This window comes from Pseudorca crassidens, chromosome 20 (genome assembly GCF_039906515.1).
Source record: "Pseudorca crassidens isolate mPseCra1 chromosome 20, mPseCra1.hap1, whole genome shotgun sequence".
Lineage (NCBI taxonomy): Eukaryota > Metazoa > Chordata > Mammalia > Artiodactyla > Delphinidae > Pseudorca > Pseudorca crassidens.
In genome coordinates, this window is record NC_090315.1 from 58,443,955 (window position 1) to 58,463,180 (window position 19,226).

The window sequence follows — 19,226 nt, forward strand, 5'->3', positions numbered from 1 at the left end:
TAGAATATTTCATCACGTCAAAAAGAAGCCCCATACCCGCGGTGGGCGGTAGCTATACCACCTCCCCTTCATGGGTTTTAGGAAATTGTTTTGCAAACTGGAGAATCCTTTGGTAAGGAGAAAACTATCTCCCCTTCACCTCTCTTCCCCAGTTTATCTTTCTGGAATCTGGATTTTATTTTTCTCAGCATGACCCAGTGTCCCAGCCCCAGATGAATCACTTAGTGTCAATTTTTGTTATGTCCAGAATGGAAAAAAAAAACTTTAAAATGGGGAGCTCTACAGGTAGAACTGTTTAGAAGCTCAGAGACAAAACCAAGGGTACACCCACCTTTTCCTCCTCCTCTCCGCCTCATAGGGACACAGGAGTAAGCCAGTCATGACCAACGCCCAGTGCCCAGACTAGGCATCTCTGCCACTGTTGATATAGCCTTTGTCATCCTATGGCCATCAAAGTCATCATAAAACCCCTGCTGGTGCCCATAAGGTTGACATTTATTCATTCACCAAGTGCTATTGAGCACCTACTGTGTGCTAGACACCTTTCAGAGAGCACTCGTGAATTCTCCCATTGGGTCCTCATGGCCACAGTTGGAAGTCATCCATCACCCAATCAGGAAGCGGTGCCACTTGGTCATCCCTCCAACCCCTTCTCCGTGAGCCACCTGCCCGCCCCCCGCAGAGGCAGACACCAGCCACCCCTTCTCCGTGAGCCACCTGCCCCGCCCCCCGCAGAGGCAGACACCAGCCACCCCTTCTCCGTGAGCCACCTGCCCCGCCCCCCGCAGAGGCAGACACCAGCCACCCCTTCTCCGTGAGCCACCTGCCCCGCCCCGCCCCCCCCCCCCGCAGAGGCAGACACCAGCCACCACGTTTCTAGTATTTGATGGTCAGGATCACAAATGCGGCTACCACCCCAGAAAGCAATTTGGGGTACATCTCACCAGTGGTGCTAGTGGTCCAGAAATGTAGCACGACACGTTCAAAGTCACAGACCAAGGAGCCCAGCCCAGCCCCTCGTGTCCCTGCTGGATGGTGACCGTTTGTGGGATGTGACCAGCACCCTTCCCCGCCCAGAGACCCTACAAGAACACAAGGACAGTTACCTGCACCACCTCCTTCACCAGGGTCTTGTCCGTGCCGGTCTTGGCGCGCTGCAGCCCGCTGACATTCTCGCCGATCCACGTGATGAGGGCAAACTTGGATCTCTTGCTCATCGCATCCCCGGTGGTGAAGCGCACGAAGGCAAACAATCGGACGTCATCTGCACCAACGGCAAAGGGAGGGCACGGTGCTCGGTTAAAACACCCCAAATCCACATCCCCAGCAGGGGCTCTGAGCCACAAGGGTGCCCAGAGCCACATGGCAAGAGCCAACATTCCCTCACTCAGTCTCGACAACAGTGCCACAGGCTGGGATGCCCATTTCACAGATGGAAAGTGGAGGCACAGAAGGGCCATGTGACACTCCCAAGGCTGCACAGGCAGATGGGGGCCAGGCCTCTCTGGCTGCCATGCCTGCGACCCTCCCCTCCCCCATACAGTCAAGGCTCAAATTCTGAATCTGATTTAGGGAACAGAAGTTCGTCGACTCTTTTTAATCCCAAATCTTTGAGGCCCTATTTGGAACAGCAAAGCCACACGGTGGAGAGATGGGAACTGGGCTGGGGTGGGGAGGAGAGGAGGAAACAAAGACGGTGGCCCTTGTTCTGGTCTGGGATATAGCTCTGGGCCCACTGGGCATGGCTAGCTTATGGCCAGACAATTAGGCCAATAAAGAATTCTGGGGCTTCCCTGGTGGCGCAGTGGTTAAGAATCTGCCTGCCAATGCAGGGAACACGGGTTCGATCCCTGGTCCGGGAAGATCCCACATGCTGTGGAGCAACTAAGCCCGTGCGCCACAACTACTGAGCCTACGCTCTAGAGACCACAAGCCACAACTACTGAGCCCGCATGCCACAACTACTGAAGCCTGTGCGCTTAGAGCTCGTGCTCCAAAATGAAGAGTAGCCCCCGCTCGCCGCAATTAGAAAAAACCCGCGGGCAGCAATGAAGACCCAATGCAGCCAAAAATAAATAAATAAAAATAAATTAATTTTAAAAAAAAGAATTCTGAGTATTTTTCCACTGGGTATGTGATGCTTGTTATATGGTATATGTTTGTTTTTATTAAAATGACTCTGGGGGCTATCCTGGCTGATGGATCCACATTTAAGTCTGTGTCATTGCCACACCAGTAATCTCATCACCATCACTTCAGAATCTCTTTCATAGGACATTGTGCTAAGTTCCCCCATCCTCCGCTGCTCTGCATCCCCCAGATATCAGCTGGTATTCTTGAGTTCTTAAAGTGACGTGTGTGTGTGTGTGTGTGTGTGTGTGTGTGTGTGTGTCCACCTAGGTACTCTAGTCATTAGGGGCTGGGTCATTCTTCGTGCTGAGCGGCATCCTGGCCTTCACACACACACACACACCCGCCGCCCTGCCAACTAGGACAATCAACAACGCCTCCAGCCATTGCCCAACGTCCCCAGGGGCGCAGAACTGCCCGCAGGTGAGAACAAATTCTAGACATACTTTGTGTCCCCATTTAATCAGGACCCCTTTGTGTTTTCCACCAAAATCCTGCACGTTTTGTTGAGGGCATCACATATCCTTACTCAGATTAATGCCTAAATAGTTCACATGTCAATTAAAGTTATCGGTGAAATCTCATTCCACCCTCCCCCAACCCCCCACCCCCACCCCGTGATGGCTGGTACGCGGGATGCTGCTGGTTTGGGGACATGCATCTTGTACCTGCCGCTTCATTCAGCTCATATTCTCAAATGGCTTTTCGTCACTGGCTTTAGGATTTCTCAGCAACCCAATGACCCATCAAGCTGCGTTTCCCAAGCATTGTCTGAATCACCTGGGATCTCACTAAAATGCAGATTCTGATTCGGCAGGTTGGGGATAGGGCCCCAGGGTCTGCATTCCTAACTAGCTCCCAGGTGATACTGATGCTGGTCAAAGGTTCACACTTTGAGGTTTTATGGCTTTTTTTTTTTTAAATCAAGGAGTCTTTCTTCCTAGAATCTCCCGGTGTCTCCCTGCCGAATCCCACACAAAGTAAAGGTTCTCACCAAGATCCAAGGCCACCAGCCCTCTCAGTGTAATTGAGACACAGTCTACACTGGCTGGTTAGTACCTCAAAGCATGAGCTCATCCTGACAACAAGCTATGATGTCTAAGGGGGAACCATCTGACTGGGGAGCTGAGACACAGCCCTGGCAAGCCACGGACTCCTGATCAAACGCCACATGTGGGCATTTCTTAAAGGAAACAGATCATAATCGCCATTCACGCTGGCACAGCACCTTTCGGTTTACGGGTCAGTGTTCATTGGGTCTTTATGAGGATTCTGGGAGGTGGGCCGTGGGGTCGGGGGGCATCGTTGTCACCCTCATCAACATCCAAACAACCGTTTGGTAGATGAGGCTGGGAGGTTGTGTGACGTGCCCAAGGTAACATGCCAAGGACAGAGCCAGCCTGAAGCCAAGGGCTAGGACATCTCGGGTGTGTCTGCCCAGCTGCCCTGCTTTAGGGGACCACCCCACCCAGCCATGGGAGCCTGGTGGGTGCCCATCCTGGGACCTGACCACGGGGGTCAGGCAGTGAGGACAGACCGGTGTAAGGGACACTTCACAGGCCAAACTGACATGGCTTGGTGACCAACTGGCCGTGGGAAATGAGAAAAGTCCAAGGGCAGGAGGCCATGTGAGCTCTGTCTCTTAGTCCCGGAGGAATCTGACTTAATCCCCAAACATCGGAGCCTCGCTGCCTCACCTGTAAAATGGGGTGATTGTTTTGGTCCTCCCCATTTTTTTTCTTTATTGAGGTAAAAATCACACCACAAAAGTCACCATTTTGGGCTTCCCTGGTGGCGCAGTGGTTGAGAGTCCGCCTGCCGATGCAGGGGACACGGGTTTGTGCCCCGGTCTGGGAAGATCCCACATGCCGCGGAGCGGCTGGGCCCGTGAGCCATGGCCGCTGAGCCTGTGCATCCGCAGCCTGTGCTCCGCAACGGGAAAGGCCACAGCAGTGAGAGGCCCGCGTACCGCCAAAAAAAAAAAAAAAAATTCACCATTTTAACTATTTTAAAGCAGAGAAGTCAGCGGCATTTAGTACATGAAAACTGCTGTGCAATCATGACCACTACCTTATTCCAGAACATCTGCGTCATCCCCACAAGAACCCCCTGCCCACCAGCCATCAGTCCTCACCCCCCTTCCCCCAGCCCTAAGCAACCACTAATCTGCCTTCTGTCTCTGGATTTGCCCGTTCTGGACATTTCTCACAGATGAAACCTACACTATGCGGTCTTTTGTGTCTGGCTTCTCTCACTCAGCATGTTGGCAAGATTCATCCGCGTGGTAGCATGATCTTCACTCCTTTTATGGCTGAATAATATTCCATTGTACGGATGGACCGCATTGTGTTCTGTTCCTCCATGCATGCACTGATGGACACTCGGGATGTTTCCAGATCGGGGTCATTTTATACCTCCCTCCTTCCGTGGCCATGAGGATTCAATAGGATGCTGGCCCGACATGGTAGAACCTTCTCCCCGGAGCCTGAGCTACCAGGCAGAGCTGCGGGTGGAGAGTGAGAACAGGAAATGAGGCTGTCCGGGTTGAGGAACTGAAATTCACGCAGCCACGCACGGCTGGTGCAGGACTTTCGTTCCCGAGCTTTTCCGAGCATCGAGGCCGCTTTTGGAAGCCAGCACACTGTTCCTAGTGTTATTGGAGGAACAGGAGAACCAGCTCCAAAGTGTTTAATTAAATTGCAGTCTTGACTTGAGGGGGAGGCGGGCCACACCTCAGATGCCTCGCGCCTTGTTAAGGCTAAGACAACACCAGCAAAAAGAACTCGCAGTCTGTTTCCATGGCAACCACTCTATTTCCCTTTTCCTCATTGGTCAGCCTGGACGTTTGGGATCCCATGACCACACTTGGATCCCAACAGCCCCATCACTGGCCAAACTCAGTGGGAAAGTTTCAAACCATGTGTCCCAAGGACAGCCCAGGACCTGGCACAAGACAGATATCCGATAAGTCAGTCTCACGCCCACCTCCAAAGACACAGGGAACCTGGCTTTTAAGCCCTTCCAGAACTGCAGGCCAATGTCATTTAAATTATCAAGGCCAGAGAGACTGCTTTCCTGGGTGCCTGTTTGGTGCTTATCTGACAATGCTCTGGCCAAGAAGACTGCTGACGTTTCTGAAAATCCGAGAGTCACGTTTTGCTTACAAACGTCTGCCACTCGGGATTTGGCATGACACTGAAAAGTCAGCTGAAAGTCTGAGATGAAAAACCTGTTGGTCTGAGTGACATTTTCACAGCTGCCCACACAGACCTCTGTCCCCCACGCAGCCTGAAGGAGGTCCTAAGCCCATGTGACCTCCAACTAGTCAATGCAGGAGGAAGTTCTCATTTAGTCGCTAACTTCCTTCCTCTGAACAAACAGGGCAGGCCAAACACGGATGTGCACACGGGCACATCACCTGGAAGGCAGAGCTTGACCCCATCACATATGCATATATGAGTGTGTGTGTGTGTGTGTGTGTGTGTGTGTGTGTGCCTGTGTGCATGTGTGTGCATGTTCGTGCGTGCGTGTGTGTGTGTGTGTGTGTGTGAATGCATGTGTGGGCACATACACACTAGGATGGCAAAATTGGTCGGAAGAAGTTTGGTACTTGGGGTCACTGTCACCCCTGGGGTGGCGCTTGGTCCCCAGTGGGCCAATGGCACACCTTTCCAGTCTGAGGTTGAAAAGTTGAGGTGCAGCCCTGGACAACCTTGGTGGGGGGCACCCGGGCCCAGGACTAATACCAGGGGACACACACTCTGAGCTCCCTCTGTGAGAGGTCCCAGCACAGCCATCTACACCTGCTGCTCCCTTGACCATTCAGCCTCAACCTTCTGGTCTACAGTATCCAGGTTGAGTCCAAGTTCTGGAATCCATTAGAAACTCATCCCCTCTTCATACCAGCTCTGTGATGAGACCAGATTCCTGAATGCCTCTAAGCCTCAGTTTCCTCATCTGCAAAATGGGTCCAATACCTACCTCACAAGTTTGTTGTGAGGATTCAGTGAAAGAGCAAGAGATGTGAAAGGCTTGCCTGATGGGGATGGTGACTATTTTTCTATCCCTATCTGTCTGGTGAAAATGCCCTCCGAGGTCCACAGTGGCTTCCTAACTGCCAAACCCAACGGGACAGCCTCGAGGACTTCCGTGGAGTTCCAGCGGTTAAGACTCCATGCTCCAAATGCAGGGGGCCCAGATTCGATCCCTGGTCAGGGAACTAAGATCCCGCAAGCTGTGCGGTGCAGTCAAAAAAAAAAAAAAAGTCCCTCCAACAGGACAGGCTCCTTGCCTTCCAGCCTCTGTGCTGGCTTTCTGTATCTGCCAAACTTACGCACACTCTGCTCGGTTTCAAAGTAGGGCCCTCCTAGGCACACACAGTCATGTGGCCACTCGTCCCATGAGTATTTCTTGAGGACCTACTGTGTGTCAAGCACAATGTCAAGCACTAGGGGCCACAGATAAGACCAACAAGGGTCCTGAAGATGACAGAGGCTGTTTACTAAGCATTTACTACGTGCTAGGCACCGTCCTAAGCACTTACACGTAGCTGCACGTTTTTCTATCCCAACCTCTCTGTCCGGTCAGCACTGCTTCTGATCCCATTTCACAGATGGAGAAATTAAGGCTCAGAGAGGTGAAGTGATAAGAAGCCAGACATTCCCTTTCTCTGCTTACATCTAGAGCAGCAGTTCTCAAAGTGTGGTGCTCAGACCAGCAGCAACAGCATCGCCCAGGTACTCATTAGACTGTGAATTCAGAAACTCTGGGAATAGGGTTTGGGAAGTGAGTTTGAACGAGCCCCTGGGGGATTCTGGTACCTCCAAAGCCCGAGAACCACTGACCTAGAGGAAGAGGTGAGAAGAGAAGATGGGGTTTTCAGCTCAGAGGACCCACTATCCCGTGGCCGGGAAAGGGAGTGAGAAAAAACGTCTCATGGGCAGAAAAGTTGAAGTGCCCAGAGTTTAGCCTCACCCACTTCCTCCCCACCAGCACCTTTTATTTTAAGGAATTGATCGTGTAAAGGAGCTTCCCGTATGGTGTGTCTTCTCAACACTAGAATTTACAGAATTTGAGGCATCTAGGCGTGGTTCCCTGAGCATCTCCCCATCAAAGACCAGCGGGGCTGTCCCCGCAGAGTCTCCCCCTTCCCCCGAATCCCACAGCCCAAGACAGAAGAGCAGTATTTAGAGAAAAAGCTGCTGAGCTACGGTACCGGTAATAGGGAGTTTTTCTGTGACCTCTATATGTCTGCTGACATAAGCCATCATTAACAACGATTTCCAAATGCATCACAAAACCACACAGAGCCCCATCTCAGGGGAGCCATCAACCGATGACAAAGCAAGGTTGGGAGCCCCGACCCCAAGGACCATCGACACCACCGCACGCTGCCTTCTGACCTTCGCTGAGGTGGCCCCAATTCGGGACTGTGGCCACCCTCCCCTCCCTCGCTCAGTGAGAGTCTTGTTCATGAAGAGACGGTCCTCAGAGGGCGTTCATAAAACTCCACTCTCAAAGAACTTGACCCTTTGGTTGGTCTGTGAAGCCTCATCACGGGCCAAGGATGGGTTATCAGTGTGAAACAGCTCCTGAACCAGTCAGTCCCACAGCCCTAAGGACCCCTCGGGACCTAGAGACCCCAGGCAGGGCCCACTTGGTTCAAAGTCCGGTTCCTCTTTTCAAAGCTCCTTGCCTTCACTGACTACGTGTAAGTTAATTTGCAGCATAAAGTCATTGTCTGAAAAGTTCTTGGGATACTGGCTGGCAGAACTCTGCTCAGAAACACCGGCAGTGGACTTCCCTGGTGGCGCAGTGGTTAAGAATCCACCTGCCAATTCAGGAGACACGGGTTCGAGCCCTGGTCTGGGAAGATCCCACATGCCGCGGAGCAACTAAGCCCGTGCGCCACAACTACTGAGCCCGTGAGCCACAACTACTGGGTCTGAGCTCTGGAGCCCGTGAGCCACAACTACTGAGCCCACGTGCCTAGAGCCTGTGTTCCACAACAAGAGAAGCCACCGCGATAAGAAGCCCACACACCACAACGAAGAGTAGCCCCCGCTCACCACAACTAGAGAAAGCCCACGTGCAGCAATGAAGACCCAACGCAGCCAAAAAGAAAAAAAAAGAAACGCCGGCAGTGGTCGCTAGGCATTCTCTCCTTTGTAGCCCCTTCCTCCCCTGGCCCTCCTCTATCCTCCTCTCAACCCTGCATTTCCCTCTCTCTCTCCTATCAACTGCCTTTACCACCCCCTCCCCTTCTCCCATCTCTTCCCTCCACCAGCTCCAGTCTAGGGCTAGAAAGGAGGGAGGGACTTAGGAAAAGAGAGTAGAGGTAAGGCAGGAGGCGGAGGGATATGAAGGAAATAGGATGACGCAAAGAGGGAGAGATGACCACAGAGGGCATGGGAAGAGGGGTGAAGAAAAGAGGGGGGTCAGATTTATCTGGAATCACCAAGGCCACCAGGATGAGCTGCTCTAATAAATTTCCCAAAAACTATAAACGGCACATAATCCCCACCAAGCTCTTAACGACTCCCTGCCCTCTCCCACCCCTCCCACCCACACTTGAAATCTCCTAAGGCTCAGAATCACTGAGGGACGGATTCTGACTGGTCACAGCCAGTATGCTCACCACGGTGACCCTGACACAGATCCACATTGATCCAGGGGCCCCGCCTTCTCCCAAAAAAGACCCTTGTCTTCCCCTCTGCCTCTTCCCAAAGCTGGCACTGGCTGGAGGATGAAACCCAGAGGAGACAGAGGATCTGCCACGAGTCAAGCAGTGTGAGGTTTCCTCACACTTTTGCAAATGCTCTAAACAATTTTTTTCATTACACACAAAAACACGTACTAGGGGTAGAATAATTAGGAGCACAAACAAGCGAGAAAAAAAAAAAAGCCTCACTACCTAAATAACCTTAGTAAACTCCCTAAGTGGCACCTAAGTAAACCTTTGGGTGCATGTCCTTTGATCTCTTTAGCTGCTTTCATATCTGTCCAATGCCTGTCATATCCCCAGCACAAACCACGGCACCAGCCACATAGTAGGCACTCAATAAACATCTACTGGTCAACAGAAAGAAAAAAGAGAGAGAGAGAAGTAATCATTTCATAATTTCCATCCAACACCGAACTTCAGAGCAAGACAAAAGAAAGGGGGAAGGAGACAGCAGGAAATTGCCCCAGAGCTGCGCTGAAGCTGCCCTTACCTTATATAGACTCCCTAAGAAGTTATGCAAACAAGGTTCAGTAAGGGAAAAAACAACCCACACTCCAAAAAGCTGAGCTGTCAGCTTCCACCAAGCAAGCTCCCTAGAGCGGGCATGAAAGGAAACAGGAAAGAATTCAAACATCCTGCCGCCTGGGGCAGAGGGACAGCTGGCCGGTTGCCACAGCTGCATCATTTCCAGCAAGTTGCTGATGTGGGAGCCCAGGCAGCGACAGACAAAGACCTGGAAGTGCTAAATGTCCTCCCTCTCTTGGACACGGAGAACAAGGGCTCCATGGATGTGTATACAGTCCTTGCATGTGAGATCACACTGTCTGTACACATTGATTCTTTGTCCCACCCCTTCCTCAAAGCAGTAGACTTCTCAAATGATTCCTTCCTCGTTGCATTTTCGTGGAGTGAATGATCCAGCTTTCCTAGTTTGCCAGAGAACACAAGAAAATGGAGTACAGAATATAGCCAGGGGAAAAGAAAGATGATGACTTTGGTAGAACCCTCAGGGAACGGGCTGATCTGGAGACCCAAATTATCAGGACAGCTAAAGGTTTTCCCTCGGTGACAGAGCACCGTAACTTTTTTTTTAATGACTACTTTTACTTCCTTAAATGGCAGTCAGTGTGTTACATCTGGCTTCACCTTCTGACTTAGAGAACAGTGGCTGTAACCAGTTCCTGGAGGCTCTGAGTACATAATTGCAGCGTTGACAATGAGACACTCCGAAGACACTGAAGGATTCGGTGTCTGATTGCCTGAGCACTACGGGCCCCGGTGTGCACGGCTCTGCATTCTCGTATCCACTTTTTATAGTTTTGCTGTTTCTTCCATTGCTGTTAGTCATTTGACAAACACTTGTTGACAATTTTTGGTTCAAAGACTTTGCTGAATAAGACACAATATGAACCCTCAAAAAATACACAATCTAGCGGGGCAAATAAGAAAAACTAAGTGTGTGGACACAATGAAGTTAGCACCATAGCCACGAGGCATCACAGGGCATATGGGAACATCAAAGAAAGAAAGAAATTAACTCTTCTTGTGGGGTGGTGATCAGGGCAGCCTTCACAGAGGAGGTGATGTTTGAACTGGGTCTTGAAGGATGACCTAGAGTTCACCCAGCTAACGGGGTAATGAGGAAGAAGGGGGCCCATGTTAACAACTTGAGGGATAGATTCTGACAGAACTCCACAGACAAAAGCACCAGCTTCTGCGGGCAAGTTCAAAATGCCTTCCTGTACCAGTCCCTCTCTCTATCTCTGACTTGCCACAGGCTAGAAGGGCATATAATTAGCTTATTATTACTGTGTGTAAAACAAGAGTTTAAAGGCTCAGAGTGACATCCCTGAGGGCTCCTGCAGTCTGCTCATCCCTCCACCAGGAGGACAGGAATCCTGTTCCCTGTGACATCTGCAGTGCCCACAACGGTGCCTGACACACCGTCCATGCTCAATAAACATTTCTCGAGTAAATGAGGAGCCTCTGCCCATCTTCTTCAGCAGCTCAGAAGCACGTTGGTCCCCAATCCTCAGCTGCGTCACTTCACTGGGAGATGCTATCTTGTAAGAATAAAACCAATCCCCTCCCTGGATTTTAAAGACGTAGATTCTAATGAAGAGACTAGCAGAAATAATCAGACGTGGACAGACAGGTAGCAATTGCCTGGTCTGGACAAATGTGCCTTGGAATTAAAAGCACATGGGAAGGGCAGCCCGAGAACAGGGTGATGGTAGGATTAGCAATGCCTGCCTAACGTGGGGGTTCTCCTCTCCCTTCCCTGCTCACATCACCAAGCATGGGGCCTCAGAGGTGCAAAGCAAACGCCAACCCTCAGCAGCTCAAGAGCTCCAGGAAACCCAGGTTCAAGTCCCCACTCTGCCTCTCTCTGCTGTGTGACCAGGGCTCCCTGGCATCCCCTCTCTGATCCCCAATGTTCTGAGCTAGGTGGGGGGGGTGGGGGGTTTCTCTGTCCCTGCCTCAGAGCCCCCGAGTGGTGGGGACAGACACACAAGTGGTCTTCATCCCCGTAGCTGTTGACACTCGCAGCCCTGGAGTCTGCCCCCACATCTACAGCTGTGTCAACTCACTCTTTTATTGATTCTCTTAGCTACTAACGCACATGAACATCCAAGACAGACCTTCCGCTTTCCCTTAAGTACCCATGTCCGATGCAACAGTTGCAGGCAATGAAACAACTTCTGGGCACCAGTTTGGTGCCAGGCGCCGAACTGGAAGATGAAAACCCAGCCGTGGGTCCGGTGCTGTGTCTGGCTGTCAATCCTCATCAGAATTATGGAAGGGCTCAGAACTGAACCTGGCACAGAGGCAGCGACACTAAAAACGCCAGACAGTGGTGATGATAAGAATGTGGCTAACTATTTCAGAGCACACGGAGGCAGTGGGAAATGAGAGCCGGGAGACGATCAAGTTCACGTGAGCACGAGGGGCGGGGCTGAGCGTGTCCTGGGCGCGTGGGTTTGGAAAGGGGCCGTGGGGAAAAGCAGGTCTGACATGGAGGGAAAAGTGGCAGGCAGAACCACAAATGTGGACATGGGAAGGAACGACAGGAAGACCCAAGGCGAAATTCTGCAAAGTCGTAGGACAAAAGACATGGGAATAAAATGCACGCTGTTCAGGCAAAATCAGTCCTCTGACCCCACCTCCCTGCACACGCAAGGCCACCACCCTGCTGGCTTTCTGTCATCCCCCTCACCCCGTTTCTTGTTTTCTTTTTTCCCCCCCAAAAATTATTTATTTATTTATTCTGCGCCGGGTCTTAGTTGCGGCACGTGGGATCTTTCATTGCGGCATGTGGACTCTTAGTTGCGGCAAGCATGCGGGCTCTAGTTCCCCGATCAGGGATGGAACACGGGCCCCCTGCATCGGGAGTGCAGAGTCTGACCCACTGGACCACCAGGGAAGCCCCACCTCCTTTCTTCTTTACGTTTTAAAAACTGAGATAGTTACATACCATAAAATTCACCCCTTTCAAGTGTACAATTAATTGGTTTTTGGTACATCCACAGGTTGTGCAACCATCACCACTATTTTAGAACATTTTCATCACCTCAAAAGGCGACCCCGTGCCCATGAATAGTCACTCGTCGTCCCCCGTCGCCACGCCTGGCAACCAATAATCTGCTTTCTATCTCCATGGATTTGCTTCTTCTGGAAACTTGAAATAAATGGAATCACACAACATGTGGCCTTTCAAGTCTGACTTCTCAGCAATAATGTGTCACTCAGCGTCATGTTTTCAAGGTTCACCCATGTGATAGCATGAATTAGTACTTCGTTTGTTTTTATGACCGAGTGATATTCCACTGATGGATGGACCACTTTTTGTCTATCCGTTCATCAGCTGATGGACATTTGGGTGGTTTCTACTTTGGGGACTGTGAATAATCCTGCTGTGAACATTCATGTACAAATTTTTGTGTGTTTTCATCTCTGTCGGGTAGATACTAAGGCATGAAATAGCCAGGCTTAACCTTTCAGGAACTGCTAAACTGTTTCCCATGGGAGCTGCAGCCGTTTCCCTTCCCACCAGCAGTGCATGGGGGTTCTGAGTTGCAACGTCCTCTCAACACCTTTTATTATAGTCTCCTTGTGCGTGTGAAGTGATGCTTCCCTGTGGGTTGATTTGCATTTCCCTAATGACAATGATGCCGAGCACCTTTTCATGTATTTACTGGCCGTGTGTGTGTCTCCTTTGGAGAAATGTCGATTCAAATCCCTTGCCTAGGGCTTCCCTGGTGGCAGAGTGGTTAAGAATCCACCTGCCAATGCAGGCGACACGGGTTCAAGCCCTGGTCCGGAAAGATCCCACATGCCGTGGAGCAACTAAGCCCGTGCGCCACAACTACTGGCACTGCGCTCTAGAGCCCGCAAGCCACAACTACTGAAGCCCACGCATCTATAGCTGGTGCTCTGCAACAAGAGAAACCACCGCAATGAGAAGCTCGCGCACCACAATGAAGAGCAGCCCCAGCTCGCCACAACCAGAGAAAGCCCGCGCACAGCAACAAAGACCCAACACAGCCAAAAATAAATAAATTTAAAAAACTTTTTTTTAAATCCCTTGCCCATTTTTTACTTGGGTTATTGGTCTTGGTATTGTTAAGTTGTAAGAGTTCTTTATATATTCTGGAAGCTAGACCATTATTGGACATATGGTTTGAGGGCCTCCCCTTTTGCTGGGCTCATTCCTCACCCAGATACCCGCATGCCCGGCTCCCATTCATTCAGGTCTTGCCTTAGCATCACCTCCTCTTTAGGCCTCCCCTGACCACCCTGGCTAACAGTGGCCTCCCCACAATCCGTCTCTGGCCCATTGCTTCGTTTCATTTTCTTAGCACTCATCTCGTTCTGAAAAGATCAGATTTGCTAGCTTATCTATTAGCTACCCCTGCATTCCCATTGAATGTAAGCTCTGTGATCCGGATCCCCCAATTCCCCAGTACCAAGAGTGCCTGGCACATAGTAGGCCCGCAGTGTACGTTTGTTGGATAATGAGTAGTTACAAAGCGACAAAGAAGAGAGTAAGTTACTTTCCCCAAATCGAACACACGGCAGTAGGTTTTGGCAAATCAAGAACAGAGCAAGTGGGACTTCCCTGGTGGCACAGTGGTTAAGAATCCGCCTGCCAATGCACGGGACGTGGGTTCGAGCCCCGGTCCGGGAAGATCCCACATGCCGCGGAGCAACTAAGCCCGTGCGCCACAACTACCAAGCCTGCGCTCTAGAGCCCGCAAGCCACAACTACTGAGCCCTCATGCCACAACTACTGAAGCCTGCGCACCTAGAGCCCATGCTCCGCAACAAGGGGAGCCGCTGCAATAAGCCCGCGCACCGCAACAAAGAGTAGCCCCCGCTCGCCGCAACTAGAGAAAGCCCGCGCTCAGCAACAAAGACCCAACGCAGCCAAAAAAAAAAAAAAGAACAGAGCAAGTCATGTAAATCAACTATACTTCAATAAAATTAAAACCAAAGCAAAACAAACACAAACACAAAAAAACAGGGCAAAAGGTATCCCAGCTCAGGGCTGCAAGAGTTCGCTGGAGTGAACACAGGATCCCTCCTTGGTTGGGCAGGGAGCTCACACAGGGGCTGCACAGAGCCTGGCTCTTCTCACTCCTCCTCAGAAGCCCCAGCTTCTGACCCAGCGGGGGCCTGCGGCCTGCCCAAGACAGCAGCTTCCTTTATTTGCAAACCATGAACAGTGTATACTCCATTCTAGAGCCAAAAAAGAGGAAGAACACTACTTCCAGGTCACATCAGATGACCTCCAAGGGCCATCCCTGCGGTCAAAAGTAGCAGAGGGCTTCCCTGGTGGCGCAGTGGTTGAGAGTCCGCCTGCCGATGCAGGGGACACAGGTTCGTGCCCCGGTCCGAGAGGATCCCGCGTGCCGCGGAGCGGCTGGGCCCATGAGCCATGGCCGCTGAGCCTGCATGTCCGGAGCCTGTGCTCCGCAACGGGAGAGGCCACAACAGTGAGAGGCCCGCGTACTGGGAAAAAAAAAAAAAAAAAAAAAAACGTAGCAGAGTGACAATTCTTCCCTGGGAAGAATGGAGGCGTTTGAATTACGGAGTGTTGCTCCCCAGAGACCATCACAGGTTCTTCACTTGAATAAAGGCAGAAAAAGTACCTCTGAGCTGCATGTTCTTAGAAATGTACCACCAGCCAGAGACACAGGCCTCGGGTCTGCCCCTTGGCATTCAAGAAGAAAGCTTGTGGAAAACTGTTAAGAGGATAGCTCCCAAGAGTTCCTATTACAGGAGAAAAACAAATTTTTTTTCTTTTCTTTTTATTGTATCTATATCAGACGGTGGATGTTAACTCAACCTATTACGGTCATCATTTCATGATATATGTAAAGCAAACCAGCATGCTGTACCCCTTCAACTTATACAGTGGCGCATGCCAATTATTTCTCAATAAAACTGGGGGAGGGGAAGAGGCAAAAAAAGAAAAGCGCTCGTCCTTGGTCCTCCCTCCTTGTTTCTAAAGAATTTCAGCTGCAAGTGCTGCAGGGTGTCAGGAATGGTGGCCAGGAGCACAGGCACTGGATGAGGAACACAGCTCCGCCTCTGTGCAACCCCGGGCCAATGACTTTATGGCTCTGAGCCTCAGTTTTCCTGTCTATGAAATGGGAATGACAACAGGGCCTACAACATGGGGTCACGGTGTCGATGAAATGAAATCACGATTAGGTGACTCTGGCTGGGAAAACAATGGGCCCTAAAGATGTCCACAGCCTAATCTCCAGAACCTGTGACTCTGTGACTTGACACGGCAAAGGGGACTTGGTGGGTGTGATTAAATTAAGGATCTCGGCATGGGGAGATTATCCCGGATGATCCAAGTGGGCCCAAAGTCATCACAAGGGTCCTCAAATAGGGAAGAGGGGGAGGCAGAAGAATCAGAGAGATGGCATCGTGAGAAGGACTCAACCAGCCATTGCCGGCCTTGAAGGTGGAGGAAGGGGCCACGAGCCAAGGGATGCAGGCGTCTCTAGAAGCTGGAAGAGGCCAGGAAATCAGTTCTCCTTTCAAGCCTCCAGAAGGTACACAGCCGGCCCACACCTTGATGTTAGCCCAGTGAGGCTGATTTTGGATTTCTGCCCTCCAGAACTCTAAGATGAGAAAAGTACATTGTTTTAAACCACTAAGTTTGTGGCCATCTGTTACAGCAGCCACAGGCAACTCATACAATGACCTCAGCACAATTCCTGGCACAATAAAAGCCCAGTGTTCACCATTATTTTTGAAGTATTACTATTACTTATTATTGGCAAGGAAGCTTACACAAATACACGGATGATAAAAAAAGATTAAGTACGTGAGGAAAAATGAGACAGATGACCAGAAACTAAGTCCAGAATTAAACAGGATGTCAGGCAGGTTAATTTCAAATACACTGATGAAATAAAACACAAAATGCTGGGCTTCCCTGGTGGCACAGTGGTTGAGAGTCCGCCTGCCGATGCAGGGGACACGGGTTCGTGCCCCGGTCCGGGAAGATCCCACATGCCGCGGAGTAGCTGGGCCCGTGAGCCATGGCCGCTGACCCTGCGCGTCTGGAGCCTGTGCTCCGCAACGGGAGAGGCCACAGCGGTGAGAGGCCCGCGTACCGGAAAAAAAAAAAAAAAACACAAAATGCTGAGGTTAACAGCCCTGCCTTCACATACAGGCCTCTGGGGACCTGCCCCTGCAGAGGCCACTGAGTGGAATCTGAAAAGCCGAAAGCATCAAATTAAGTCGGTGAGGAATGCAGCCACGCACGGGCTCCGGGGCAGGGAGCTGGGCCAGAGGCCAGTGCGGGTGAGGGTTTCAGAGCCTCGGCACCTGCAGGCACTCCATACGGGCCACTGGGCTGTTATATTGGCAGAGGGAACAGCGGGCCGTCCAGGGCTGAGCTCAGCTCTCAAACATCTCAGGGGACTGTGTTCATTCATCTATTCAACACCCACCTGGGGAGAATGCCAGGTGCTGATGGTACAGCAGAGAACCAAGCAGAGCAGGCTTCTGCCCCCCAGGAGCTCAGATTCTAGCAGGAGAGTCAGACAGCAAACACATACATGAACAGTCATGTGGATAGAGCTTGGGGAGTTAGGAAGTGCTACAGCCCGTGACTTGGGTCCACACAAGGGAGTGACACACCCACTGGTGAAAAAGAGATTGGGATATCATCTCACACCAGTCAGAATGGCCGTCATCAAAAAATCTACAAACAATAAATGCTGGAGAGGGTGTGGAGAAAAGGGAACCCTCTTGCACTGTTGGTGGGAATGTAAACTGATACAGCCACTATGGAGAACAGTATGGAGGTTCCTTAAAAAACTAAAAATAGAACTACCATATGACCCAGCAATCCCACTACTGGCCATATACCCTAAGAAAACCATAATTCAGAAAGAGTCATGTACCACAATGTTCATTGCAGCTCTATTTGTAATAGTCAGGACACGGAAGCAACGTAAGTGTCCATCGACTGATGAATGGATAAAGAAGATGCGGCACATATATACAATGGAATATTACTCAGCCATAAAAAGAAACGAAATTGAGTTATTTGTAGTGAGGTGGATGGACCTAGAGTCTGTCATACAGAGTGAAGTAAGTCAGAAAAAGAAAAACAAATACCATATGCTAACACATATATATGAAATCTAAAAAAAAAAAAAAAAAAATGGTCATGAAGAACCTAGGGTCAAGACTGGAATAAAGACACAGACCTACTAGAGAATGCACTTGAGGACACAGGGAAGGGGAAGGGGAAGCTGGGACAAAGTGAAAGAGTGGTATGGACATATATACACTACCAAATGTAAAACAGAGAGCTAGTGGGAAGAAGCCGCATAGCACAGGGAGATCAGCTCAGTGCTTTGTGACCACCTAGAGGGGTGGGATAGGAAGCGTGGGAGGGAGGGAGACGAAAGAGGGAAGAGACATGGGGATATATGTATATGTATAACTGATTCACTTTGTTATAAAGCAGAAACTAACACACCCTTGTAAAGCAATTATACTCCAATAAAGATGTTTAAAAAAATAAATAAATAAATAAAAAGAGAGATTGGAACCAGGTAACCATGAGGGGTGGAGATGCTCCACTGAGGATACCACCGCCACAGAGACAAAGTCTCCCTTTCCAGGATCTCACCATGAAATTGAAGAAACAGATGCACATGTAACCACCGCAGAATGTGATGAGCATCACAAAGGCAATGAGGGCATCTGAGTGGAGGGGATATTTACACTGGGCCTTGACGGATGTATAGAAGTCCTCCAGGAAAGCAAAACGGACGAGGACAGGGCCGGAAGAGGGAAGACTGTGCACAAGTCCCAAGGAAAGGGGAGGCAGGGCAGCACAGTGCAGGGGAAAGGCTGGGAGCCTCGGACACAGATCTGGGTTCAAAGTCCAAATTTTTGTTTATGGGGTGAAACATTCTTTAAGTTCCATAGTGCTTTACAATTTTCAAAAGTTTCGCACACATGATTTCCTATAATCCCATAATAACCCTTTTTCCCCCCTACCCCTAACTTGCCCCTCCCCCCTCCCCTCTCCCCACTGGTAACCACTAGTTTGTTCTCTATATCTGTGAGTCCACCAAGCAAGTGACTTTTGACTCTCCAAGGAAACCATCAGATTCCTTATCAGTAAAATGGGGCTGACTCCTACTCTGGTCCATTGTACATATTACATACACACCCCTCATGGATAAGAAAAATTATAATAGATGAGCCGATACATGCAAAGCGCCACACAGTGCGGGGCATTTGGCCTCCATGGGGTCAGAATCATGTGTTGGGAGTGTGCATATGCGTGGGGTGAGCTGGCGAGCATCCCATCCTAAAGGACATTCCATGTCATCTCTAAGCATTCGAACCTTACGGGCAAAAACTACAAAAGGTTGTTAAAGGGAGAGAGAAGTCCGCCTCCCATCCCCACCCCCGCCTGGACTGCAAGCTCGCCAGGGTCAGGAAAGGGTCAACTCAGCGCTCAGCAAAGGGCTTCCCTAGAGCAGGCACTCAATAAATATCCCAGAGAAGGAAAAGCCAGCGCCAAGCGTGGACCCCAGGAAACACCCACACTTAGGGGGCACGAAAGGGAAGGAGAACCAGCAGAAGGAAGTGAGAGCAAGAGATGAGAAACAGAAAAAGAGAACTAGGCAAGCTTTGCAGTGCAGAAGCAAAAGGATGGGAAAATTATCTTTTCAGTGAGTAGTGGTCGCTGACGAAGGCTGCAAGGAGGGAAAGTGGAATAAAGACAAAGAAACGGGGTTTCCCTGGTGGTGGTGCAGTGGTTAAGAATCTGCCTGCCAACGCAGGGCACACGGGTTCGAGCCCTGGTCCAGGAAGACCT

At 50.5% G+C, this 19,226-nt stretch overlaps 1 protein-coding gene across 1 annotated transcript in view; it reads right to left on the reverse strand.

Moving 5' to 3' along the window:
• The window catches only part of COTL1 (coactosin like F-actin binding protein 1), a 44,280-nt gene that overhangs the window by 15,492 nt on the left and 9,562 nt on the right, over positions 1–19,226 (reverse strand). The window contains exon 3 of the mRNA XM_067719790.1: positions 1,107–1,264. Within this exon, the coding sequence (XP_067575891.1) occupies positions 1,107–1,264 (158 nt within the window). The remainder of the gene's footprint in view (positions 1–1,106; positions 1,265–19,226) is intronic.